General features: G+C 41.8%; 4 protein-coding genes and 1 non-coding gene across 8 annotated transcripts in view; 3 read left to right on the forward strand and 2 right to left on the reverse strand.

Annotated features, from left to right (window-relative positions):
• Positions 1–651: 651 nt before the first annotated feature.
• Positions 652–10,848, reverse strand: LOC143884790 (F-box/FBD/LRR-repeat protein At5g56420-like). The gene is made up of 5 exons (XM_077388575.1): positions 10,771–10,848; positions 7,048–7,215; positions 5,914–6,870; positions 5,685–5,834; positions 652–5,296 (listed from the first exon to the last, which is right to left on the reverse strand). Exons 2-5 carry the CDS (start codon positions 7,183–7,185, stop codon positions 4,970–4,972), a joined length of 1,572 nt encoding a protein of 523 aa, XP_077244690.1. The 5' UTR covers positions 7,186–7,215; positions 10,771–10,848; the 3' UTR covers positions 652–4,969.
• A 7,590-nt stretch (positions 10,849–18,438) lies between these two features.
• Positions 18,439–26,437, forward strand: part of LOC143884791 (F-box/FBD/LRR-repeat protein At3g26920-like) — a 31,659-nt gene continuing 23,660 nt past the window's right edge. For 2 of the 4 annotated variants that reach the window (XM_077388579.1, XM_077388576.1), the window contains exon 1: positions 18,439–19,388. The gene's annotated coding sequence lies outside the window, so the exon portion shown is untranslated. The remainder of the gene's footprint in view (positions 19,389–26,437) is intronic. The other 2 variants (XM_077388581.1, XM_077388577.1) reach the window with 1 other exon arrangement.
• LOC143882810 (uncharacterized) lies at positions 22,270–22,857 on the forward strand. The gene has a single exon (XM_077386219.1). It carries the CDS (start codon positions 22,270–22,272, stop codon positions 22,855–22,857), a length of 588 nt encoding a protein of 195 aa, XP_077242334.1.
• LOC143882811 (uncharacterized) lies at positions 23,317–24,384 on the forward strand. Its single transcript, XM_077386220.1, has one exon. The coding sequence runs from the start codon at positions 23,317–23,319 to the stop codon at positions 24,382–24,384; it is 1,068 nt and encodes a 355-aa protein (XP_077242335.1).
• On the reverse strand, positions 25,676–25,776 carry LOC143885650 (U6 spliceosomal RNA). Its single transcript, XR_013253526.1, has one exon. It is a non-coding gene; the product is annotated as a U6 spliceosomal RNA (small nuclear RNA).

Consider the following 26,437-nt stretch of genomic DNA (forward strand, 5'->3'; position numbering starts at 1 on the left):
TGCCCATTAATTTGCAGAGCGAGGAGAGAAGATATATCTCGAATTAGATGCATCCACTAGCAGGGATGCTTTATAGTGATCTCTTTGTTTAAATATACATGGAAATTGAATGCAGTTTTTAGATTTTAATTCATAGGATCATACTAGAGTAGTGATGAGTCGCTTTTTCACAAAATATGGATTAATAACATTCGAGTAATCTTGAATCTTGAAAGCCATGGTTAACCTGCAGCTTCATATCTTTTGAGTTGTAGCAAACGCCCATGACTAGTTTTCCCAAATGGTAACTCTCTCTCTCTCTCTCTCTCTCTCTCTCTCTCTCTCTCTCTCTCTCTCTCTCTTAATATCTTCTAATATAGGTTAATTTGGAGATTGTGAGGATAAAAAATTTAACAAATGGGCACAAGGATAGTCTTTTTGTCTCCTTTAGTAAAGAGTAAGCCAGATATATTCTGTGTATTCGTGTCGGGAAAACCAGGCGTCTTTGTTCCAGTGTGAACCTACTAGAGAGCTGATGTTTGCATTCATCACCTATTCATCCTCTTACCTTCTTCTTTTTTTTCCGTATGATGAGGCTTTTTTATTATTATTTTTTAATTTGCGTAGAAGGCCTTTCTTTCTTTTCTTTTCTTTTTAAAAAAAAAAAACCCGGAAAGGAATGCAGCCCCAGGGAGGACCTCCAAAATTTTACATATAATAGGCGCAAACAAGCAGAGGGCAAACCACCTAAGCCTCGAAGGCACAAAAAGAGGGAAAACCTAACAAAACCTACAAAATGATAGCCAAAAGGAAGCAACTTCACTAGCAGCTCGGGGCAACATGAGTCTAAGAACCAGCCACCATAATCATTCCATATTAGGCCTTAATCATGGCGAGAGAATGGTTTTGAGATTCTCCCAGACTGAGTTTTAAACCCTGATTTCTGTTTTTTTTCTTGGAGCTTCTAGGTTGCGGTCGATCAGGGGTTGACTCTTCAATAAGATCTTCACTACTTGCGTCAAAACCTTCTTTGCCATTTAGCATCACAAGTCTGAATGTGTCTTCTTTTACATTTTCAGAGAGGGCCTGAACTCTTCCATCAAAGAGGTCCATCCCCTCTAGTAAACCTGCTTTAGATGGGAGCTTAGATGGTGCTCCTCCTGCTGAGGAAGAGCCCCCAAGAGTGGGGTATTTGTGAACTATAGGGAGAGCCGAGTGGCTCTTTTCATCCTCTTCTGGCCTAAATCTTCTAGCCTTAGTCTGGCCATAATCTTCATTGGGTTCAAACCCTAGGAGTGAAGCACTACTCACATTGTCATCTCTATCACTTTCTTGCAGACTGTCTTCCCATATAGCCTCTCCAACTTTTTTACTAGTTACAAATTCCACAATCATCTCATCTACTTTTTTCTTATCCATCAGCAGGGCAGTGCTTAAATTTTCTTCGCTTACTCTATCTATCAACCTCTGAATTCTTTCCTTCCTTCTTGCAACTTCTTGAAGAGTCCCATTCGAAAAGGCAAGCGAAACAGAGCCGTCTGCAGAAACAATCCCGAGCTCTAGGTAGTCCTAGATGAAAGAACTAATGCAGATATATAAGCAGCTAGGCTGCTACCAGACACAAAAAAGGCATCATGCATAGAGGCACCTTCATTCCCCTCAGAAAGGGGCGGACTAATAGGAGGAGGAGCTACTGCTGCTTCTACAAACATTCCAGAAATCTGCAGGGGGGACCCCAAAAAATCCTCTTGAAAAGGTTTAGGATTAGGGAAAGCCTCATGCTTTCTAATACAACCAAGAGATGGTGAATGATAGGATCACTGGCTATTGAAACCTGCAGAATCCAAAGGGCTAGACGTATTGACAATTGGGACAGAGAGAACATTTTCTGTAGTCTGCTGAAGGGGGCTGAGAACACGACACTGAAACCAGCAAGCAGGGTGTTGCAATGGGTTCTAAGTCACATTCTCTGAAGGCCTAACTATCTCCTTATAAAGGGCTTCATTTAAAGCAATCTCATTAGAGATTTCATCTGCCATCAGTTCTAACTGTATTTCTTTCTCATCAATTTCAGAACCAATAACCTCCAAAGGAGTAGCTGGGCAGATTTGGGAGGCAGAGGCAACTACATTGTTCCCATTCTCTATTTCTGGTTCGAGGGACTTCTCCAAATCCTTGGGAAATGCAACTTCGACCCCGGCCTTGGTCGCTTGGGAGGAACGAGCCTTCATTGGAAGCCCTAGTCACACTGATATGGCATTTCCAGCTTCAGTGGATGCTTTTGGATTCCCATCAGCAGGTCCTTCACCGTTGGAAACTCCATGCTTCTTGTCATCAGCCAAAAAACCTTTGGCTTTGCAATCAACCCCAAGGTGGCCAAACTTGCGACAAGAAAAACAATATTTCGGTAGTTTTTTTAAAATCACCTGCTGCCATACTCCTTTGCCCCCTGGCATACTCAACCACACTCTCTCATGTAGCTTTTCTCTAATGTCCACCTAGATACTGAGCCTAGTAACCTGAGTTCTAGTACCCTGGATGGTCGGAGCGTCAAGCTTCAGCACCCGTCCCACCAGGCTTCCAACTGAGAAGAGGTAGTCTTCATTTTAGTAGAAAAGAGGGAACCCGGGAAGAGTGATCCACACAACCGCTATAGCAGGTTCAAGACCCGTGAGAAATTCGGGAGACCACCTTCGGAACCAGAAGAGAAAGCCCTGAACTTTGATGTTGTCCTCCAACCAAACAGCTAAGAAATCCCTCTCATTTCCAAACCGAATGAGAAGGCGTCTTTTATCTAGTAGGGTAATCATAGGATTTTCAGCAAGGTGAAGCTTCAGCTTCAGAGCTTCTTTCACCACAAATAATGAAGGCCTGCCATAAGAACATTTAGCAACCAAGGCCAGTGTGAATGGTTCTGCTCCTTGTTGAATCTCATTATCGGTGAGGAAGAGAGCAGGCGCACCAGAGGCAGTCCTGGACTGGAAGCCGCTGAAACATAGTTCCTGCCCACCAGAGGGGGGCCACTTTGGCCACCAGAGGAGATGGAACCCTGTAGGTGGCACCCGCAAGTCTAGGGATTGACGGAAACTCTGCAGAGTTTAACGGATCGAAAGGATAAGCATCGGGGGGAGCTTTGCGAGGAGGAGGCTCCTCGCTGCAAGGGGGGACCATTCAGTTCCTGAAGCTTCCAATGCAAATGAGCACAGAGAAGGTGACAGTGATCCAAATACATAGAAGACCTTTCTTTGTGTTACTTACCCATATCCAAACCAGCCAATACCATGGGGATGGTCTCAATCTCTTTGGTGACCCTGCAAGCCTCATATAGACCTCCACCACTTGAACCGACGATCCAGATCGCAATCATTCACATTCACGATGCCAAATGATGACACATGGACGCCACCAATATGAGCGGCCGTGCAGGACTCGGGGTGTGCGACTTACGGAGCACGTGCATGCGCATTTAATGTGCCCAACAGACCGGGAACTTCAAAATTCCAGTCAAACCTCCAATAACGACAAAGTCTCGAGCTGAGTCGCCTCCGACAGACAAACCCGATCATAGCTCCGAGCGCTTATGACGAAGGAAATGCCGAATAGGATCGTCTAAGGCAGGTGTCACGAGGACCATTCCAAGAACCGAGCATCCAAAACAACCTTCTGCGATCAACCATTTCAATGCCGTACGATCGCGCCGTGCCCGAACAACCTGCTGGAGGACTCGCACAGAAGACCAAAACGAGTTCGACTCAGCATGGGAAGCCCAGGCTACTTCCTCAGCCCGTTACGATCCGAGGAAGGTGGCAACAAGTTGGAGTCAAAATCGTGCACAAACTGTGTGTTGACACGTGGCGCAGGGGCCTGCGGAAACTCCGAATAATAAGCCGCCACGCGGCATGGCCAAAACAGTGTTCTTGGCTAAAATCCAATTGCTCGGTCAACTAGAACCTGGAAAACTTGGCTATGATGGTACGAACCGTGATTCCCGTGCCACATCCCGAAAGGTCGTATGATGTCTTGTCGGCCGCCATACCACTATCCCGCAATTCCCAGTCGACCATATGAGACCCACGCGTGCCTCCATACCGGCGAACACACCGGCGTCATACCATCATTCCATCGCTGTCTGTGAATCCCGGAACCTCCGCCTATAAAAGGGAAACCCTCACTCCAATTACGGGTAATGTTACCACCCAGGTACGTGAGGCCAACCACTAAGACTCCAGGCTCTTCCTTTTTGCTCAACTCTCATTTGTTGCCTCGTCTGACTTGAGTGTCGAAGGGTCTCCTCCCAATGATCCATTGTTCATACCACTATCCCGCAATTCCCAGTCGACCATACGAAACCCGCGCGCGCCTCCATACCGGCGAACACACCGGCGTCATACCATCATTCCATCGCTGTCTGTGAATCCCGGAACCTCCGCCTATAAAAGGGAAACCCTCACTCCAATTACGGGTAATGTTACCACCCAGGTACGTGAGGCCAACCACTAAGACTCCAGGCTCTTCCTTTCTGCTCAACTCTCATTTGTTGCCTCGTCTGACTTGAGTGTCGAAGGGTCTCCTCCCAATGATCCATTGTTCATCCGATTTGCTTCTACCAAGGCCACATGATAGTGCTGCTTTGATACCAATTGTTACGAACCCAAATCGGTCCGCAACATGATCGATCTTCATTTTTGGAAGATCAGTCTCTTGACCCACTTCGGGGGGAGGGTCAGTCCTCTTTGTGTGGAAGAATACAATTTTGGGAAAAAAATTTCTTCTTCAATAATCCTCTTCCAATTACATTCAAGCAATATACAGAGGTAAGATTCAAATAATACATTCATCCTCTCATTTAATGTTAAAATATACAAAGAAAATAAGCTACCATAAATTAGCAAATAACAAAATAATAATGCCCAAACCAAACCAGAAGATTGTTACTAGATACTGGTAGGTAGAAAGGCACCTTTTGTGAAGCTTGTAGTGTAAAGTAGGATCATAGGATCACTAGCTTGACACTCTGGGGGACTTCCTGGTTAAGAAGTTTAACAACTCTTGCCCGTATTTTTGTAAACCATATCACGCTATCAGGCCATTTCATAATCTCCCATCTGCCATCTCCAAGATAATGTTTAGGACGCGGATCTATAGTCATTGATTCAAGTGACATGGCATTTTTTAGAATATACACAGCAAGCTCAACTTCAGCCTTTTTACCATAAAAATAACTTATCTCAGCTTCTTTGAGGTGATTATGAGGGCACACTGGAGGCCTCAGTATTTTGCCAGGTGCTTTATACGCTCTGGTCCTTGAATTAAACATCTGCAATGAGAGAGAGAGCCACTTTTAATTCTTCCATTAACCATCTGTAAGAATATCAACCGAAAGCACAATACCGCACTGTTGCATAGCTAATGCTACTATAAAATATTCTTCAGGGTAACATATTCTATGTCCTTCACAAGTTAGAAAGACAAAATTATCCCATTAAAGCCCCAACAATTGCGTGCAGATTACAAAAGCCTTCATTGGAGTACACCATACATGGACTAATGGTCACCAAGATGGATACCAATACTAGCATGTCCGGGCTTTAAAACTGTTAGTTAACTAAGATGCTCATATCAAAAACAATTTCGTAAAAACAAGGCGCATCTGCAGTATTCAAACCCTAATACGATAAATTACACTTGTTTCAGTTGGAACTCACAAGCACGTGGAATTTCTGCAGGAGAGGGCATCCCTTTAGAATGGAAGTCAATCGAAGCAGATCTTCTTTTTCGTGAAACACTTGCAAAATTAAATGCTTCAGATTAGTGAGTCTAGATATAGTTAGTGGTACAACCTCCGGATTAAACACCTGAAACAACAAAAGTAGGATTACAAGATATATGAACTCTTTAACTACAAATAACAGCACATAGCAACTTCACTCTTACCTCCGTAAATGTGGTCAAGACCAAAAATTCTATCTGATGAAGTAGATGGGATGGAAGTCTCGAGAAGGGAGAGATCATGCCATCTGATATTATTGCTATTCCTCTAAAACTAACCAGCACATTTACCAGCCGTGGGACCCTCCTAATAGAGAAGATAATCTCTCGCCCCCAGTATTCAAATGTACGGAGATTCTCCGCATGAATCTCGATCTTCATCAACTCACAGTAATTAGGTAATTCGACCTTCAGATATTTCAGTTGAAGGGATGGACCAACAATCTTTAAATTAACCAGATGTTCGCAACGTTCAATACTCAGCCATTCAAGGTGTGGACATTTGGATAAGAGGTTCACTATATCTCCATCAACTACCATAACATATCTTAGAGTAAGGGTTGTGAGAGAGCTAAACCCTTCAAAATCTTGATATCTTAATATGCAAAATACCAACTCCAAATGTTTCAAGGAGGATTCTTTACTGCAACGAAGAAACCGAAAAGGAAAATTATAGCATTTATCATCTGGGTCATAACCATTAAGGTAGGTCAAGTCAAGTTGAAGCTTTTCAGCCCCAGCCGTAATTGCATAGTTGATCCATTGGTCGAGATCATTGGAATACTCCTTGTTCAAATAAAAACAAATTCCGAATGTTTTTATGGTATGAGCAGCGTGAAATTGCAAGAACTGATTAACTGATCTTACAAATCTACACATCCTTTTTTTCCTCTCTCCTCTTTCAATCCGCCTAGCAGGATACTTTTCATCATTCCCATAGTTGTGCCCGTGCATGCTATAAGCGTCTAAGCGAAGATTGGGATGGAAGAATGGCCTGAGGTATCTCCATCTGCTCGACAAGATTCTAGACCTTGCTGCTTCTCTCACTGGAATTGCCGATATAATGGAAGAAAGAATTTCATCTGGCAGTTCACTAAGCCGCTCCTCGACAAACTTGTCAATCTATTAAATTCCAAACAAAGCTCACAAACGGTATTAGAAAAGATACAGCCTTTTTGTTTCTTTTTACACCACAAAATGCATAAGAACCAACATATCTGTAGAAACTCACCACAGAAAATTAATTAACTTTTATGAACACAAAATTCTACACAATCACTACATCTAAAACTTGCTTACATCAGCATTTGCAATTTTGGGGACAGCTTTCCTTCTCTTGTGCTTTACTCCAAGTGCAATTTGCGAGGGAGATTCCCTTGTTTCGCCGTTAAACTCAATAACTGCATTTCTGGATACTGATCCCTTTCGCTTGCCCATTTAATATCGATTGGAATTCAAAACAAAAAGCTGCAACAAGCAAGACAGAATTAAAAGAAAGAATTACAGTCTTCGATATTAATAAAAACAATTCCCACACAGTGACAGCAAGCCTAACTGCCTAAGCATATGTGCGTGTATTATAACATCAAGCAAACAGAAGATTTAGACACACACACACACACATACATACATGCATGCATCCATAAACATACATACATGCATGCATAGAAAGAGCAGATTCAGCAACATTTAACGTGCTACATTAACTTCATTAAAACGAAGTTTCAAAGCAAAACCCTCACATTATGCAAAGCAACAGCCAAACTTAAATAACCTGGCAAATAAGATAATCCTCATTAAGAGCATGATAAACAATATATTGTTAGGGTGTTGGCCACATGACCTCACCAAATATTGAGGGGTTGCAATAAACATATTGATAGGGGTCATCATAGAGACATATTTTGATTTTTAAGTGTGTTTTAGGTGTCTTTTAAGCAAGGTTTCAAATTTCGGTTTCGGAATATGTTTCATTCCTCACCGAAACTGAAATTTCAGCCAAAATTTTGGACAAAATCTAACGAAATCAAATTAAATAATATTTTATTACGTACAAGATTTCGAACGAAAATTTCAGCTGAAATTTCGGGAAAATATTTAATAAAGAATAAAATTCAGATTTTTGGAAATTTTCCTTCAATTACAGACCGAAATTTCAGGGAAAACGAAATTTCGACCGAAATTTCAGGGAGAGAACAGATTTCTCTCTCACAATTCTTCTATATACTTCTCTTCTATTCTCTTCTCTTCTCTCATGGAAGATAGGATACCTCTAACAGCTATTAATCAGAAGTGGTCTTATACCTCAAAATAAAAATAAAAATTAGAAGTGCTCTTATTTAGGAGGTCAAGGACGTGAAAAGTGTTTCCCATTCGGTAGGATTGTTTCCTGTTTTATTGGTAGCTAGAGAGTCCATTATATATTGCTTGATTGTAATTGGAAGAGAACAATTGAATGAAAAAATTTATCCCCAAAATTGTGTTTTTCCAAACAAAGAGGTCTGAAGTTCTGAACCTTTCCTCAAAGCGGGTCAAGAGGCCGATCTTCCCTTAAAAAAAGGTGGCCCAGTGCACGAGGCTGATCTTCCCTAAAAGAAGATCGATAATGTTTTGAACAGATTTGTGTTCGTAACAATTGGTATCATAGCAGTACGATCATGCGGCCTTGGTAGAAGCAAATCGAAGGAACAATGGATCATTGAGAGGAGACATTGAAAGGGATCAAAAAGCATCTAGATTCACTAAATGCCACTTGCAATCGAATGGTATTGGCATGCAGCCCAACGTTTTAAATTTCGATTTTGGTTTTGATTTCAGTCTGCATGGAAATAGAAACATTTTGGTTTCAGTGGAAATTTCGATGGAAATCTTGTCAAATCACAGAAACATATGGAAATTTATGCAAATGACGGATTTTTTAATCCTTAAAAAAACGTGAAAATGATGAAATTTTAAGATGAAATATTGGGAAATGCTAGAATAAGCACAAATACATACTTAGAAATCATCACACAAGTAATAGAACCACCCATAATGGCTTAATTGCATCGAAAAATAGAGTGGCATGCATTGTCGTACGTGTTAAGAACAGTTATGTAAATAAAGAAGTACAATGCAAAGAAGTATAAGAAAGTACAACGAAGCATCTCCCTTTTAAAGGCCCTAACTCTATGTAAATACCACAAAGTTATGAGGTATTATCGGTCCCATTCCGATCTGCATCCCATGCATTAGATATGGTTACTTTGCTGCGTAGTTCAATGATGTTGCCTACCAAATATTATTCTTTACATAAATAAAATAAATGAAATGCAAAATTTTGGTGAAATTCCGGGGAAATAATGACATAAAAGGAAATCATGTAGATTTTGTTTCCGTAGGGATGGAAATGGAAATATTTCCGTCATCTTGGGGAAATTTCGAGGAAAATTAAAAACCCTGACTCGGCTTAAAGCTAGCCGAACCTCCATGGTGCGAAGAATTTAACTTATGTGGCAGGGGCAGTGTCAAGAAGGCTTCCACAATGAAAAAGAAAAGACGAGATAGAAAAAGGTGACAGGATAAGAAGAGGGAAAGAAAGAAAATAGAAGAAAAGAAATGCATCAACGGTTTTCAATGTTGCCGATTCCGGCAAGATCATTGCTAGAATATATGTCATTCCTCTCAATCAATCCAACGCCATCAAGAAGATCCTCACCCACGATCATCCGAATGTCAAAATCTCAATTATTTTAAAAAAAAAACACAACGAAGGAGCTTTGATGACTACACGATGAGATTGGTTTGAAAATAGAGCTACCTCAACCCTTGATGACGACATACGAGATGATGACTAATCACAAGACGAAGAAATTTATTGAAAAGTCTTGCACAAGATCTTCTCAAACTATCATCGCTTAATCTCCAACCATGATGACAAGGTTGATTTCAAGGCGGGTGGAATGTTATGTGCACAAAAAGATGCTACTTAAGGCAAAGATGGAAAAGCCATGTTGGGCACGATAAGTTTAGAAAATTAGAAGGTTGTTGTTTTGATTGGTTGCTGCTATTGATTAGGAGTATAAAATTAGTATTTTGTTATTATTGATTAGGAGAATAATGTTAGCAGGTTGCTACTAGGATTGATTGTTGCTATAATTAGGAGTGCTCTTATTTAAGAGGTCAAGGAAGTGAAGTCTTTCCTATTTAGTAGGATTGCTTCCTATTTTATTGGTAGCTAGAGAGTCCACTATATATTGCTTGATTGAAATTGGAAGAGGATTACTGAATGAAGAAATTTATCAACTAAAATTGTGTTTTTCCACAGAAAGAAGACTGACCCTTCCCTTGAAGAGGGTCAATGTTACATGACTAAATGGGTCCCACCTTGGCTGAAATGTTATTTTCAGATTTTCTCTCTAGTTATTTAGTATGTGTAGGAGTCTTAGAGATAAGGGTTATCTGGGTCAGGGTGTTTCTACAAATAACATGCATTCATGCATGAAGAAAATTGTTTCAAAAAGTGTGTTTTGAGCACTAAGGAGGATCGACCCTTCCCTCGAAGTGGGTCAAGAGGCTGATCTTCCCTCCAAGAAGATCAAACAGGTTACGATCCAATTCGGTTCCGTAACAGTCAAGAGGCTGATCTTCCCTCAAAGAAGATCAATGAAGTTGCTAACCGATTTGGGTTCGTAACAAAAATGGGAAAAAGTGAGTTTTGCTCATGATTGAGAACGGCATTAACTAAAACAACATTGCTTGTTTCAAAATTAATAAGTTCCTCCTCGCCATGGAACCATTTGATGGCACTCCAACCACCCAAAGCCCAAAAATTTCGCAATACTCCCCCATTTTCAATTTCTCTTTCTTTTCAATGCGGAAGCAAAACCTACCCACCACCCATATTGTTTTCTTCTAAAATTACAACAACTAATGGAAACCCTTCACACTTTTACAGAGGATAAACATGTTTATTACGAAAAAAATAATAACAAAAGCCAGAAATAATGTGTTGTAAATCTGAAAAAAAAAAAAAAAAATTACCCTGGAATTTTCAGCACCTGCTGCCTCATATCAACTTCGCCCCAACTGAAGAAATGGAACAGCAGGGAAAGGGTTATATAACGCTATGGTAGGTTTTATAAGGAAACAAAAGTATTATGTAAAAAATGATATTTCCACACCCTGACGTGAGCACGTACGTGCAAATCACTATCGGATGATCCAAACCATCCATTTGTTGGGCCACGACTTGAATGTGTGGTGCCCCGACATTCATCTCTATTTGATGATCCTATCCCTTCCCTTTTGATCGATATAATTTTAAAAATGGATAACACTGATCGGACGGTTAGGATCACTCTATGGATATGGTTTTCATGAAAGGGCCTATTTAATTCATAATTAATGGTCTGGATCACCCAATAGTGGGGTCCCACATGGTGCACTTATCGGTATATTAAGATGATCATCACAGTCCCACATTATTAAAAATGTACTCTTCCTAAGGAGATCGCTTATAGTTATTTACTTATTTCATTCAACCGCACAATGTTTTTCATTATGCAAGCCTCATGTCTGCGGTCTGCCTTAAAACACAAATTCATTTTATTTTTTTCAAGATACTAGAGGGAGAAAGTGAAGATTCCTCGCTTTTGCTCACAAATTGAGAGCTGAGTTCTTCACAAATTTAATTAATAGGTTTTCTGTTTTTATTTGACCACACATGTTAAGGACAGGCCAAATTCATTCTTACCATTTGTTATTCTGTCTTTTCATGAGGCTAATTTTCCATTCATGCATTTGTAATCTATCTTTTATAGTTTTTGATTCAGTTGTAGAATTTGGTTTTGGTTGATGAGCTCTCTCTCTCTCTCTCTCTCTCTCTCTCGGCAAGGATGGGGTTGAAGTAATTTTAATCCCAGAATTGCTCTCAATCAAAACAAGTTACTCAATCACATAAGAACGTAACCCTGATCACAGCAGTATCTAGTTGATTGGCCAGGCTATTGCTCATTGGCTAGGTGTGTAAGACCATGAGGGAGACCATTGATTTTAGATCAATAGTCTGAAATGAATTGCAAGATTAAGTATGAAATTACTAGATTTAACCATTGATTAAGTGATTAATAAGGAGTATAAGAGGAATCAATGCATCTTTAAGTTTACTAATGTAACACGGATGTTTTACTGTAACCCATATTATCTACAAAGAGAACATGGAGGTGAGAGAGTGTTACGTTCCTAATTTGGCCGTAAATTGAATAAACGAAAAGAAAATATAAATGTGTGTGTGTGTTGGGGGAGGGTTTGATTCAAGGCAACCAAACCTCCTAACGGCTCGATTCGAGAGGAGCATGACTCTCCTGAGCAAAGTTTCCTTTGCTGTAAATTTTCTCTTTTTCACCCATTTCATTGAAATAAAGAACTTAAATACAAACACATGAGCTTACCATTTTGCCACAACCAACACCCACTACCATAAGAAACACAAAATCTAAGAGTAAAATTCAATATAAAGCTAATAAAATTCTAACTTGTGCCTCCTCTTAAAGAGCAATGGAATATCATTTAGATCCAAGAAGGTGAGACCCCACCACTAAGGCCATGTTTGTTTTGGATTTTGAGAACCGTTTGTCAAGTCTAAAACTGATTAGTGGACTCAAAATTAACGTTTAATTTTGAGTCTAATAATCAGTTTTTGACTGACGTTAATTTTGAGTCTAATAATCAGTTTTTGACTGACAATGGGTTATAAAATCCAAAACAAACAGGGCCTAAGTATATGTAGTGGAAGTTCTGTTATGATATAAACACACATCGGTTGCATCCGTGATAAATACAAGAGAATGCAACAAGCATTTCAATTGACCATAGGAGAGTAGTCAGAACAAAGTAAAGAGTATAACTATAATAAATTCAAATAATACATTCGTCCACTCTCTTAATGTTAAAAGATATAAGGAATAAAAAAGCTTCCATAAATTAGGAAATAACACAATAAATGCTATTTAAAAAAGAAGAAGGAAATAACACAATAAATAAGTCCAAATCAAACCAGATGAAAACCATAAATATATCATAAGATTACTACTAGACACTGGTAGGTACAAAGGCACCTCTCGCGAAGCAGGATCATAGGATCACTAATTTAAAAACTGGGAGGGACTTCTGGTATACGAACAGCTGCAACAAGCAAGTAAAACAGCATTAAAAGAAAGTAAGAATCAGCCTTTTGGTATACGATATTAATATAAAAAAATTCCAACACAATGGCAAGCCTAAGCATAAGGCATGCATTATAACATCAAGCAACAGAAGATACAAACATGCATACATATATGTATATGTATGTATGTGTACACGCGCACGCGTACACAAACATACATATATACATACATAGAAAGAGCAGATCCAGCACATTTAATGTGCTACATTAACTAAATAAAAGTGAAGTTTCAAAGCATAACCCTCGCATCATGCAAAGCAATAGCTAAACTTAAATGGCCTGGCAGATAGAATCATCCTCATTAAGAGCATGATAAACAATATATTATTAGGGTGGTGGCCACAATGCCTCACCAGATATTAAGGGAGATTGCAACAAACATCTTGTATAGGAATTACTTGCGGAAGCAGCGCAGCAAAAGGAGCAATTTGGGAGGTGCTTGAGTTGGGTATGGATTTCATCTCAAACAAGTATAAGCAAAGAGAGATGACATCTCAGGCATCTAAAATATAGCATCAACTCGCAACGGCTGAGCGAAGCCTAGCTTCCATTTTCATCTTCCAAATAGATCATTGGTATCAGAGCATAGCATCCGATCCGTTTTGAGGCAACGAATGTGTTTTCAGACGATTGGCCGGAAACGATTGTCCCGGCATCTGTGTTGACCACGAGTTTCCATTAAACCACAATTTGAAGCTCAAAATCATCATAAAAACCAGTCGTCGTGGGACCATTCACCGCCCCGCGAAGATTCGACACTTCTGTCACCAATTCTCGACGTTTTCATCACCAAAAGAAATGATTGTTCAGTTATCGTACTGGCCATATGAATCCACCCGATGCATCTCTGAGTAAGAATCTTCACTTACCATTGGCAAAAATCAGCCGGAAAGACTTGGTTCTAAACCAATTGTACCTCTATTTTTATCATCAATTTCCTCCAATTTGTCAAAGCCAATCGTCCACATCCGATGATCTCCTAGACCACCAACTCCAATCCAACACTTTCTGACGAGAAGTGGCCTCGAATGGCTCATCAAGGAAGAACGAAAAACGCATTTTGTGTCGTCGTGAGGTAATTAAGTGAAGATCCACTAAAGTTGGGTTTTGCCGTAACCTGCAGTGTCACAGTAAAATGGTGTTCTTGTGAGCCACCGAGTTGGATAAATCAAATGCCAGGTCGGGCAAGTTGAATGTGCTATAATATCAGTACTCCAGAACTTGGGAGAAGTTCATTCTAGTTCGATAAAAAGAAATTAGAATAGGAATATAGTGTTTTTATAATTGGAATATACTATTTTTTGGCAATGATAAAATTGTTTTTCAAAATGTGAATTAATCCATTCCAGTAGAGGAACAAAATTGATTCAAGAAAAGAATCAACTCCCAAACATGGATTAAAGTTGTCAGATCAGAGACTATTACAGAAATTTTGAATTCTACAATTTAGGAATTTAGAAATTCTACTTGTGTCCCGGTTCACTGTTTTTGTCCTTTCTTGCTCATATATACCTCGTTTCTGAAAATTCAAGCCAGACATTACTGTAATAAAATAACAAAACTATTGCATGTATGTGAAATAAGATAATGCACGGCAGTTAAAAAAACATCATTATTTTGCTAAAGTTTTCCTTCATACATGGCAAGTAGGCTCATATCCTCCAAATTGACGAAAACTTGGCATATTAATGACATGATTAATAACATGTGGTGTCAGAAGATGAACTATCCTCTCATTATAATGAGGGCAATGATTACGTAATGAAGGGCGAAAAGCCTCAGTTATAGCCTTATAGGGAAGTGCGACGTCCACATACAGAAAGAAATGTGCAAAGTGGATCGAAGATGAAGTGTAACGACCGAACTCCGACATTAGGTAGCTACAGTTGTGGTATCAGAGCCGGCCAGGTTTATTAGTGAGGAACCTGATGATCGAGTCTTGGGTACGTCTTCGAATGGGCTACGTAGAACTGGACTTAACTAAAAGACACGCATTCCCTTGGATTGTTTTAATCAATTAAAGGAAAACACACACCAACTTAGATTTTTAGAGTAAATATGAATAAAAGACACAAGCCCACTTCTTAGTTGTAGTTGTTAAAGTTAGATGGATGTTCTTTTGATAAGTTATATTTAATTATATAGATGCAAACATACCAAAGAAGAGAGAGAGGTGGCAGGACTGATGGTCAGGAAGAGGAGAACCAGGACCCTTTGTGCATGCTTGCTGACATTATGAGGGGTGAAGCTCAATCCCAGGCCGCGAATCAGGCAGCTTTGCTGGATATTGCGGCAAACCTCGTTGGCGGCCAACCCAGGAACGACCCATCTCAGCTACATCCGCAGTTCATGGATTACCACCCCTCCTGAGTTTAATGGAGCGGGTGATCCTTTGATCGTTGGTCATTGGTTGGTGGAGGTAGAAAGAATTTTTGTTGTTATGGCGTGCACAAATGCAGAGAAAGTTCGTCTAGCCTCATTCTTGCTGATAGGGGAAGCAGGAGTATGGTAGAGATCTATCAATCAGAATTACCTGGAGGCTTGGAATGAGACTTGGGCACAGTTCAAGAACCGCTTCAACAATCAGTTTTTCCCGATGCATGTCAAAAATCGCTTAGCAACACATTTTGCTGAGTTGAAGCAAGGCGTATTGTCCATGGCTCGGTATGGAGCTAAGTTCAGGGAACTTTCACGCTATGCATCTGGTTACGCAGCTACATAGGCAGACATAATACGAAAATTTATTGATGGTCTTTGCCCTACCTTGATGGCGAATATCATTAACTTTGGACCCCGAACCTTAGCAGAGGCCTGTGAAAAGGCCGAGGTGGCAGAGCGAAGTGAGAAGGTGGTGCAAGCGGCTAGATCGCTCGCGGCTGTAAATAGAAGTCAAGCACCACCTCCGAAGAAGACGATGACTGAAAGTGTTCCCCAATCAGTTCCCCAATGCCCGACTTGTGGGAAGTATCATGGAGGTCAATGGATGTATGTTATAACTCAGAGATATAATTGCCTAAGGTTGGGTAAGCAGCAAAATGGAGCACCAGCCCAGCAACCGCCGCGGCCGAATCCTGTTAAGCCACCCGTCCAGCAGCAGAACCATTGGAGGGGAAATCAGAAGACCTCCGAATCAGGTGAAAAATGCACCTCAGTCGACAACGAATCGGATCTTTGCAATTACTTCTCAGGGAACCGGATCGTCAGATGTCACTCAGTATATATTTTTGATTTCTTTGCCATTTCTGCATTTCTTCATGATTGCTTGTCATCCCTGTTTTCTTTTTGTTGAATTCAACTAATTAGGGCCATTAGTGGTTTGAGAAATCTCGTGTGTGAGAAAGGGTAGTTTTGGGATATTTGCAAAGCAGGGGTAAGGCTGCGTACATCTAGCCCCCCAGACCCCGCAATGGAAGGAGCCTCGTGCGCTGGGCCGTCGTTTTTCTTCTGTTCTTTTTTTCCTCTTCTCTTCTTCAAACCATGAGATTTACTCATGCATGAAAGAGCATGCTCCTACGTCAAAACCCATAATGCAAAAGTGCAAGCTTGGGACTAGTTATTTTGAAGAATAATAGACAAAGAAATGTGTTTAAGTAAACTTACACAATGAATAGTTCCCATCATTTCTAAAAAACGGAATCTTTGCAAACAATCTTTAATATAGTTTGGTGTTTTCAATAGCTTCTACATAATTAGTACAATGTAGAACGGCCAAAATTTCCCTAGGGAGTTTTACTTCACAAGAAAAAATAAGAAACAATAGGAGAAATAATAATTAAATAGAAAAACAGCGATACCTATTGATGGGGTGTGCGGAACAGCCCCAATCATCATACGACATGTGGCACTAGGGCAAACCCCTAAAGCCCTCATTCCCTAAAGGGTATCACGGTCACTGCACCAAGCCAAAGAGGGGATCATGTATTCACCTCACCCAACCCTGGGCCAACACCTATCCGAGGGTAAGGAAACATGGGCATAATTTGATCCAATAACAGGACGACACCTGTCCCAAAAGAGGAAATGAACAAACTGACACTCAAAGTCTCACTATAAATAGCCCTCACAAAGACTAGGTAAAGGACTCGAATCCCAAAAAATCATTGTTCATAGTTTTGATCTGCTCAGTTGTACCCATCACTGACTTGAGTGTCGAAGGGCCCGTCCGGAGCTACGACTCCGGGTGGTCTTTTGACCTCGTGTTCCACTGTGCAGGTCGTAACCTTTTAATCAAATCAGCAATCAGGACTCGCCAAATCAGCTCTTTAGTCACTGCCCTATCTGTTACCAATTCAGGGTCTAGCAGATTGGCGTCATCCGTGGGACCGCGAACAAAAAGCCGTTCTAAGTCTCAAGAAAAATGGCAGGACGGAAGAGTACCCGAGCATCTCCTGGTCGGACAGTTCGAACAACACCACGTCAAGCAACTCGGGGAGAACGACTCGCCTCGCGGGTCGTCATTCCTCCGACAGCCGCGGAGCCAGGCCCTGCTCAGTCAACTCCCGCCTCGACGCCTACGCCCGAGCAAATTCAGACTCTTTTTCAACAAATGACGACATTGGTCAATCAGTACAAGAACTTAGTTCAACAAGTCCCTCAAGACCTTCCCCCTGAGGTCTCCCAACCCCCAGAGGTAAGGATGGATCCACCAGTGGAAGAACCCGCCCCGCCCCGTCATGATCAGACTCATCACTCTCACTCGAGATAGGACCATCACTCCAGAACAAGACATGCGCAGACAGAACCTCATCGACGATATCGGTCTCGATCGGGGCAGCGGCACTGTAGACACCCCATTTTGACTGGACCCTAATAGAGTCGTTAGGATAGAAACCCTATCAAACTAGTGTTTTAATGTCCCAAATTTGTTCCTAGAATAGGTTAGGGTCTCATCTAGGTCCCCATAAGATTTCGTTCGAATCCGTCGCCGTTTGCCTAGTAAACGAGCTGAGGTAAGTGTCGTGGTGCAAGTTTATAAGGGTAGCGATTTAACCAGAAAATGGGGTGCACTGGATCCTGGAAAACCAGTTCAAATTGTCCGTAATGGGTTGTCCAGGGAGATATAGGGGGTATACTGATTAGTGTGTAACAAAATTAGTTAGGAGGAGAATCTTTGGAAGCTTCCTAGGTGGTTAGGCTTCCTTTGATCTTAGCCCTTAAACAAAAAGCTGATTTGAAGGGCTAGGATCAAAAGGGAGGAGAAGATATTTTCTCAAAAATATTTTCCCCTGTTTTCTGCTTGGGACCACCCCTGCCAATATAAAAAATCTTAAAAATACACTGGAGTTGGGGCTGTTCATGGAAAGGGAAGGGGTCAAATACATTATTTTTCGCTTGGGTTTGTCTTACCCGAGGCCCCCCTTTTGGGTGTGAAAAGAGTAGTAATCAATACATTAGGGGGCTGTCCAAGGGGACAATGGGGGTACTAATATTTCATTTCTCCAACAAATTAGGGTTTAAGGGGCTTTTCTCATTTTTTTGAGAAAGGAGGGAGGGAGAGAGAGAGAGAGCCGCAAGAGAGAGTGGAGAAAGGGGATTTGCAGCCGCCGACCATCATCCCCACCTCCGACCATCATCTCCGGCCAGCCGTCTCCCGTCTCCCTCTTCTTCTTCTTCATTTCATCTACCACCACACCCATACCCAAGCCACCACCGAATTCTTGAAATCTGTCCCCCTACGACCACCACCTTCCATCTTCCCCGTTTCACCTCCATCTTCCACCTCCGACCACCAACTCCGACCGGAATCCAATCACCACAAACCCCATCTTCCGGCCATAGCCTCCCAAACCCATCTCATTTTTTTTACCCATTTGCAGAGAGGGAGAAAAAGGAGCCGCGGCCATCGTCTCCTCCAACCAATCATCTTCCTTGGCCTCTCCCTTGCCGCCGGTCATCTCCAACCCCATCACCCATCTCACCCACACCTAGCAAGACCCAAACCCAACTCCGGTTACCTTCTCCGGTCGGATTCTCGCCGGAATCCGGCATCCACAATCTCTGCAAACCCCCTTTAGAAAAAAATTCCCAAACCCATTTCTGTTCACTCCATCGCCACCACAAAAGCCTCCACTAGCCACCATCTTCTCCTACCTCCCGCCATATCTACCATCTCTTTCTTTGAAACCCTCAAGTGAAACCCCATGATCAACCTTCACATCCTCTGCAAATCAAGGCCAACCCCTTCATCCTTAATACACTCATCCATGTCTTTCAAAACCTAACTCTTTTTACAACCCATTTCATTTATTTGACAGTCCCTATCTCCGATTTCGGCATCCCCACCGTCCCCACGGCATTTATCTTTTCCATTTCCATCGAAGGTGGATCATCTGGAGGCGATGCCTTCGGTTATCACGACTATCTGTACCTCATCCAGACCATCGTTGCAATTTTCAACAAATCCGCTTAATCTTCAATTAAGGTAGCATTTCAGGTATATCATTTTGTTTCATAATAAATTTCATTAAAATCTGTGAGGAGTGCTCTGAATTTGTTAATTTCGTAGAACTTCACAAGAATGGTAATTGCTCTTCCCCTTTCTAAATTCTTCTCAATTTGGTCGTTCTTTATGATTCGTGAAAATCACTTGATTGTGTATGGTTATTATGCTGTTTGGGATATGTGATTTTTTTTATATGGATCTTGATAGTATTGTTGCTAAAAGGAAGCTTCGGCTCATGAATCTGCTATAGTTTTCCTCGATTTAGCATGATGTATAGATGGGATGACATGTTCTGTTTTTAGTGTACAATGCACTCTGTTTTGGTGTACGAGAATATTCCTCCTTTCCCATAGAATATGTAGAAAAGATTTTGTTATGAATGATGGAAATGTGTTTGTTTGAAGGTAGATACACTTGATATTTACATCACCGAGAGGTTAAAATGCCAGTGAATGACAACATCATGTCTGTTGATCTGCCATAATTAGCTCAGTTGTAAGTATAAACCAACATTGCTGATGCCTTAACTTCCACTCAATACTAATCAGTAAGGCTATCTAATGTGAATAGATGCATTTTATATGATGGTCAGCGATGTGGCAACCCAAGCTGGAAGTTCGTATCAAATTTCCTAGTTCTAAAATTCCATAGTGGTGTTGGGGTCAGGACTAATTGGTCTTGGTGATTTTCTGTGCTTATATCTTGTACATGCTCAGTGTAGATACACAAGGAGCCTCTCATGAGTTCCGGTTGGCAAGAAATTTAGAATTCTGGGTGCTTAAATGAGAAGACTACCTCACTGCCGTGATATTTGTACCCTTCCCTTTCCGCTTTGGATTTTTGAGCATTCACTTCAAAAGGCACTTCACTAGTAGGATGTTGCATATGTGAATAGCCACATAAGCTTTCATATTGTGGTTACTCCCATTTGTAACAATCCATTCACAAGTCAATTTGTGCAGCAATTATTAGTCATTCCCATGAGCAAATAACGAGCTGAGAATATCAAGATAAAGTAGTGAATGCATCAATGCTTTAATTCCTTACTATCAGCACTACTATGTAGTAATTGTGACCCAGCATGGTTTGGTAATGCTGCTCTCTCAATCCGGTTGTGTGCAAGTTCATCAACTCACAAGTCAGCCCCTGTTTTTAAGCACAGTGCAGCCCTATTTTTAGCATATTTCAGCCCCTATTTTTAAGCACAGTGCAGCCTTGTTTGTAAGCACATTTCACCCCTTGTTTTTAGCACAGTTCAGCCCCTGTCTTAGCGCATATGCTCCCTGCTTTTAAGCATAGTTCAGCCCTGTTTTAGCACATATGCTCCCTGCTTTTAAGCATAGTTCAGCCCTGTTTGAGCACAGTTTAGCCCCTGTTTTTTTTAGCACATTTCAGCCCCTGTTTTAAGCAAAGTGCAGCCCTATTTTTAGCACATTTCAGCCCCTATTTTTAAGCACAGTGCAGCCTTGTTTGTAAGAACATTTCACCCCTTGTTTTTAGCACATTTCAGCCCCTGTTTAGCCATAGTTAAACCCACAATTCAATCCCTGTTTTGTATGATATAGGGTCAACTTTGCCTTGGTCAACAAATGGGTTGGGTTTGCCCCTTTCTTGATTTGGTTATCGAATAAGGTGAATCCATTGGGGCTTGGTCATTTAGTGATGGGTGCTTGCACTGTTGGGATATTAGGTACATGTGTGTCTACTGTGTTTTGATCATTTAGCTATATGAGTCCACCATGTGTTGATCGTTGAATAATATGACTCACAATTCTTATGAGTTGCATTATCTTGTGACAGTGTTTCAAAGAGAGGTTAATTATGTGAGTACATGGTTGAGTGCATGTGGAGTTAAATCATTTGTTTGTCTTATCTTAGTCAGCCGACCCCTATATACGGAAAATGGCAAATGAGTTAGGATGTAGAACCAGGTTTCTAGGATTAGTAAGCTAAGCGTGGCAATGTTCGCTTTCATCTGAGATTTCTCATTCGGTTTGGATTAATTATCGACATTTGATATCTCCTTCGGCTTGTTGGAGTCTTCTTCTCATGATTAGGCGATGAAGCCGAGCCCATCTTTGGGGGACTCGCTCATTTCTTGTAGCACTCTCTCCTCTTGTCTAGGAGACTTGCCCAGTCTCGTCAGAGCCTTTGCTTACGTCCTTTGTGCCTAGGAGACTTGCCCTGACTTGCCCAGTCTCGTTAGATCCTTTGTTTGCATCCTTTGTGTAGAAGAGGTATGCCCTGCCTCATTGATAGAGCTCCTGTTAGGAGACAAGCTCTGTCTCATCTAGAAAGTTGTCATTTGGAGGCTTGTCTAGCCTCATTTGTAGAGTCTCTCTCTATTTGAAGACCAGCTTGGTCTGTTAGTTGCCCTTACCGTGCTTATTCATTGCAAGGGCAATGATAGTGCTAGCTGGAGCCTGCCCTTAGGGAAACAAGCTATGTCTCGTGCAAGCAAAGTCATATCAGTTAGAGACATACTTTGTCTCATTGGTGAGTCAACGCATGGGAGACTATCCAAGTCTCAAATAGAGCCCCCTACTAGTTAAGGACCAACTCGGTCTATTAGTTGCCTAATCCTTCCATCATTGCAAGGGCGATGATAAGGATACCCCGGGCATATTGGCGGGCACCCAAATTATTTTTGGAGAAATTTGGGTGCCCGCCGATATACCCCGGGCTGGTCATGCAGAGCGGGAGTGATCCGGTCGTCACAGGAGGAGTCCGGAGAGCCGCTCAGATTCAGCGGCAAGCCCCACTGTAGAAAGAAAAGCCAGACCATGTAGTCGGATAGAAAAAAGAACTGATCCTGTGTTGCGAAGATTTGAAGAAATTGACCATTGAATCGAGGGACTAGCTAAGGACCACCATGAAGCCATTCTCCAGCGGACATCCTTTCACAGATAACGTGTTAAACTCACCAGCACCAAAAGGGTTCAAAATGCCTCCGGTACAACAGTACGATGGGACCACGGATCCGGTAGACCATTTGGAAACATTCAGATCCATGATGCTCTTACACGGAGCTTCTGACGGATTCCTCTGTAGGGCATTTCCAACCAGCTTGACGGGAGTCGCAAGAGATTGGTACTCACGGCTCAAACCAAACTCAATAGATAGTTTCGAAGAATTCGCTGACGACCTGGTCAGGCACTTCATGAGTAGTCGAAGGCCGCGCAAGACCGCGACGTCGCTAATGGCTTTAAGACAAGAAGATGGTGAAAGCCTAAAAGCATTTGTAAGCGGATTCAATAGAGAAGCCCTGCAAGTCCCGAACTTAGACCCTTCTGCCGCTACAAATGCACTCCTTGCGGGTGCAAAGTCAATCGAGTTCCGCCGAACTGTAGCTCTCCGGAATCCACACTCTTTGGCAGATCACATGGCTGGGGCGAAAGAGTACATCTCCATAGAAGAAACGCTGGCAGCTCTGGACTCAGGGCGGAGAAAAATTCCATAAGAGGAAAACAACCCTACGAAACGTAGGGACGACAAGCCCCTGAGAAGAGAGAGAAGCCCAGAGTGAAGGGAACGGAATTTTATGCCCCTCAATACATCCAGGACCCGCATACTGGCTGCAATCAAAGCAAAAGATTTTCTTAGATGGCCGGACAAAATGCTGATAAAAGGAAACAAGCGGGATAAATCTAAGTATTGCCAGTTCCACAAAGACCATGGGCATGACACCAATGAGTATATGCATCTTAAGGAAGAGATCGAACTACTGATTCCAAGGGGATATCGCAAGAGATATGTTGAGCGTGATGGTGACAGAAGAGAGCGTTAAGAGAGAAGCCCTCAAGGCAGAAAGAGCCCCCAACGACCACGGTCATCCCTAACCCGTCGCGAATCTCCCATTCCTCTCAGCCCGTGGTCAGAACCACAACGATCACAACCTACTGGAGTCATAAACACCATTATGGGTGGCCCGGCAGTGGGAGGAACCTCATCGGCCGCCCGCAAAGCCTACCCCCGGCAGGTCAAAGCGGTCCATACCAGTCATAAAAAATTGAAAGTAGAGAATGAGATCTCAGTCTCGGATGCAGATCTGGACAACTTGATACTCGCCCATGATGATGCCTTGGTCATAACCATGCTCGTTGCTAATTGGGAACTGAAGAAAATCTTGGTGGATAATGGGAGTTTGGCGGACATCCTCTATTACCACGCCTTCAAACAAATGATGAGCGGGGACGAACGCTTAAAACCGGCGAATTCAGATTTGTTCGGATTCTCTGGGGAGATAGTTAAGGTCGAGGGACAGATCGAACTCCCTGTCTTTGTCCGTGAACCTCCCCACCAGGCCTTTGCGATGGTTAATTTCTTGGTAGTGAGGGCCACTTCGGCCTACAACGCTATCTTAAGAAGACCTGGACAAAACCTACTCCGCGCCATTGCCTCAGCCTACCATCAAAAAATGAAATTCATAACACCCAACGGTGTAGGTGAAGTGAAAGGGGACCAACCGCAGTCGAGGGAGTGTTACACTACCGCGCTAAAAGGAAAAAATGCATCGGAGGCATTACCGATCGAACTGCATGATTTAAGAGATGAAACCCGGACTACGATAAATCAACCGGCCGAAGACTTGGTTCCGATCCCGTTGTATGAAGATGATCAAGAGAAACTGGTCAAGATAGGGCTAACATTGAAAGACGATTCCCGCGAAGAACTGGTCCGGTTCCTGCGAAAAAATGCTGACTTATCCGCTTGGACCGCCGATATGCCCGGGATAGATCCGGAGGTTACTGTGCACAAGCTCAGCGTTGACCCCACTTGCAGGCCGGTAAAGCAAAAAAGAAGGCATTTCGCCCCAGAGAGACAACAAGCGATTATGGAGGAAGTGGAAAAACTCCTAAGGGCTGATTTCATACAAGAGATCAAGTACCCCGACTGGCTGGCGAATGTGGCCATGGTGAAAAAAGCCAACGGAAAATGGAGAATTTGCATAGATTTCACCGATCTGAACAAAGCCTGTCCCAAGTAGTATTCTTCTTCTTCTTGCTTATCAAGGAGTATTCTTCTTCTTCCATTGTTCTTCTTCTCCATAGTTTTGTCTTCTTTGCAAGAGAAGCATTATATCGGAGGATTTTCCAATAGCGGGTTCCCTCATATTCGGTGTAGAGATTTGAAAGGGTTACTTCATGGTTGCATAGAAGGTTGGAGAGAAGGGTTTTGTCGGTGTATTTTACAGGTGGAGGTAACATTGTACTGTTTTGGTTCTAAATAATGGATTGAGTGTTGCCTTGTCCCTGGAGCAGCCCATTGTGGTGAACTGCATATATTCCTGTATTCTTTTGGTTGTTTGTTTCGATTGCCTTTGGTGCTTTTGGTTTGTTGGTATATATTTTCTCCAACTTGTTTTTGCAAGATTGTGCGTATTTTTAGTGTGTTCGCCGGTGATAGATTGGCGAATGTTATTGGCAGTGGGTCTTGGCCGCTACACTTTATACGCTTTGTTTACTTAAGAGGAGGACACTTTTAATAGTGTGGGATTGTGATGATGCTAACCCTTCGATTGTAGGTGTTCTAGACAAGGGGAGAGAGAGAGAGAGAGAGAGAGAGAGAGAGAGAGAGAGAGAGAGAGAGAGAGAGAGAGAGAGAGAGAGAGGCTCATCAACCAAAGTAAAATTCTACAACTTGGTCAAGCTAAGGTGGACATTTTTTGTAACGTGGGAATGTAATGATGCTAACCCTTCGATCTGTAGGTGTTCCTACACGGATACGTGCACCAAAAAAATTACTATGGGACCCACACTACTGGATGATTGAGACCATTAATTTTGAATTAAATAGGCCCTTCCATGAAAATCTTATATATCCATAGGATGATCCCAACCCTCCGATCAGTGGAGTTTCTTATATAGTGCTGCCCATTTTTAAACCTATATCAATGAGGTTGGCCCGACAAAACAATGGTTTGGATCATTCAATACCGTCGGCATAATTGCATCTTTTTTGGGTATATAAGCTTAACCTAACCCTAAAACCTATTCTGGATCGCTTTCCTCCTCTTGCACCCTTTCCCTGCTGTTACTTTTCTTCAGTCGACAGGCTGCAGGCGATAGCAGTGGCGGTAACAGCAAACGTAGGCTCAAGAAGATACGAGGCACAGGCTGAAAATTCCCCTGGTATTTTTTTGGGTTTTATTTTCAGATTTACAGCACAATATGTCTGGCTTTTGTTATTTTTTTCAGAAAAAAAAACCCGTTTTTATGCTCTAAAAACTGTGAAGGGTTTCACATATCGTGGTGGTAGTTTTTTTTTTGAAAGGCTTTAAAAATTTGGACCATTTCTAGATTTGTGCGTGTCATCCTTGCGCAGGGGCCATGCTAATCTTCTCTGTATCGTTCCAATTTTATCGGATGTCTAAGAGAACTATATGGATGGTGCGTAGGTATTGTTTCCGCAATAAAAAGAAAGAGAAATTGAAAATCGAGGAGTATTGAGAAGATAAAGATATCTTCTTCGCCTTTTCCTTGACGGGCTGAAATTTTTAGAAGGGTTGTGCTAAAGTTTTGGGCTTTCGGTGGTTGGGAGTGCTATCGGGACGCTTCTACAACTGTAAGCGGAGGACTGAGTGTTTGAATGGGAAATCCATTCCTTTTTTGGTTTGGGGGGGGGGGGGGGGGGTTGTAGAATAAGAAATCTCCACAATAGGTGTAGTGAAAAGGATTCGAGAAACCACTCCAGTTTGTCGTTCTCATGAAATCCATCCTCAATCACAAAAGCTCGGCAAAATTTCTTTTTCTTTTTTATTTTGAACTGAAGATTGCATGCGGAAAACCTCCACTAGTTCATATCACTACAATCCTTGCAAACTTCTTTTTTTTTTCCTGTGCAGCCTTTATTATTTTTCTTTCATTTCCTGACACTAACTTTTTCCCTGAAAAAAACCGACTTCTTGTTTTTTCTCATTTTTTCTTCCATGGAAAATGAACTTCAACCAGAAAATCAAGAGTAACTCTTGAGGAAAATTCTTAATTAACTTCAACCAGAAAATTGAGAGCAAGTCTTGAGCAAAATTCTTACGTTACGGA

The sequence above is a fragment of the Tasmannia lanceolata genome, unplaced genomic scaffold, assembly GCF_043159265.1.
Source record: "Tasmannia lanceolata isolate RefF3 unplaced genomic scaffold, GAP_Taslan_0.1 ptg000008l, whole genome shotgun sequence".
In the NCBI taxonomy this organism is placed as follows: Eukaryota; Viridiplantae; Streptophyta; class Magnoliopsida; order Canellales; family Winteraceae; genus Tasmannia; species Tasmannia lanceolata.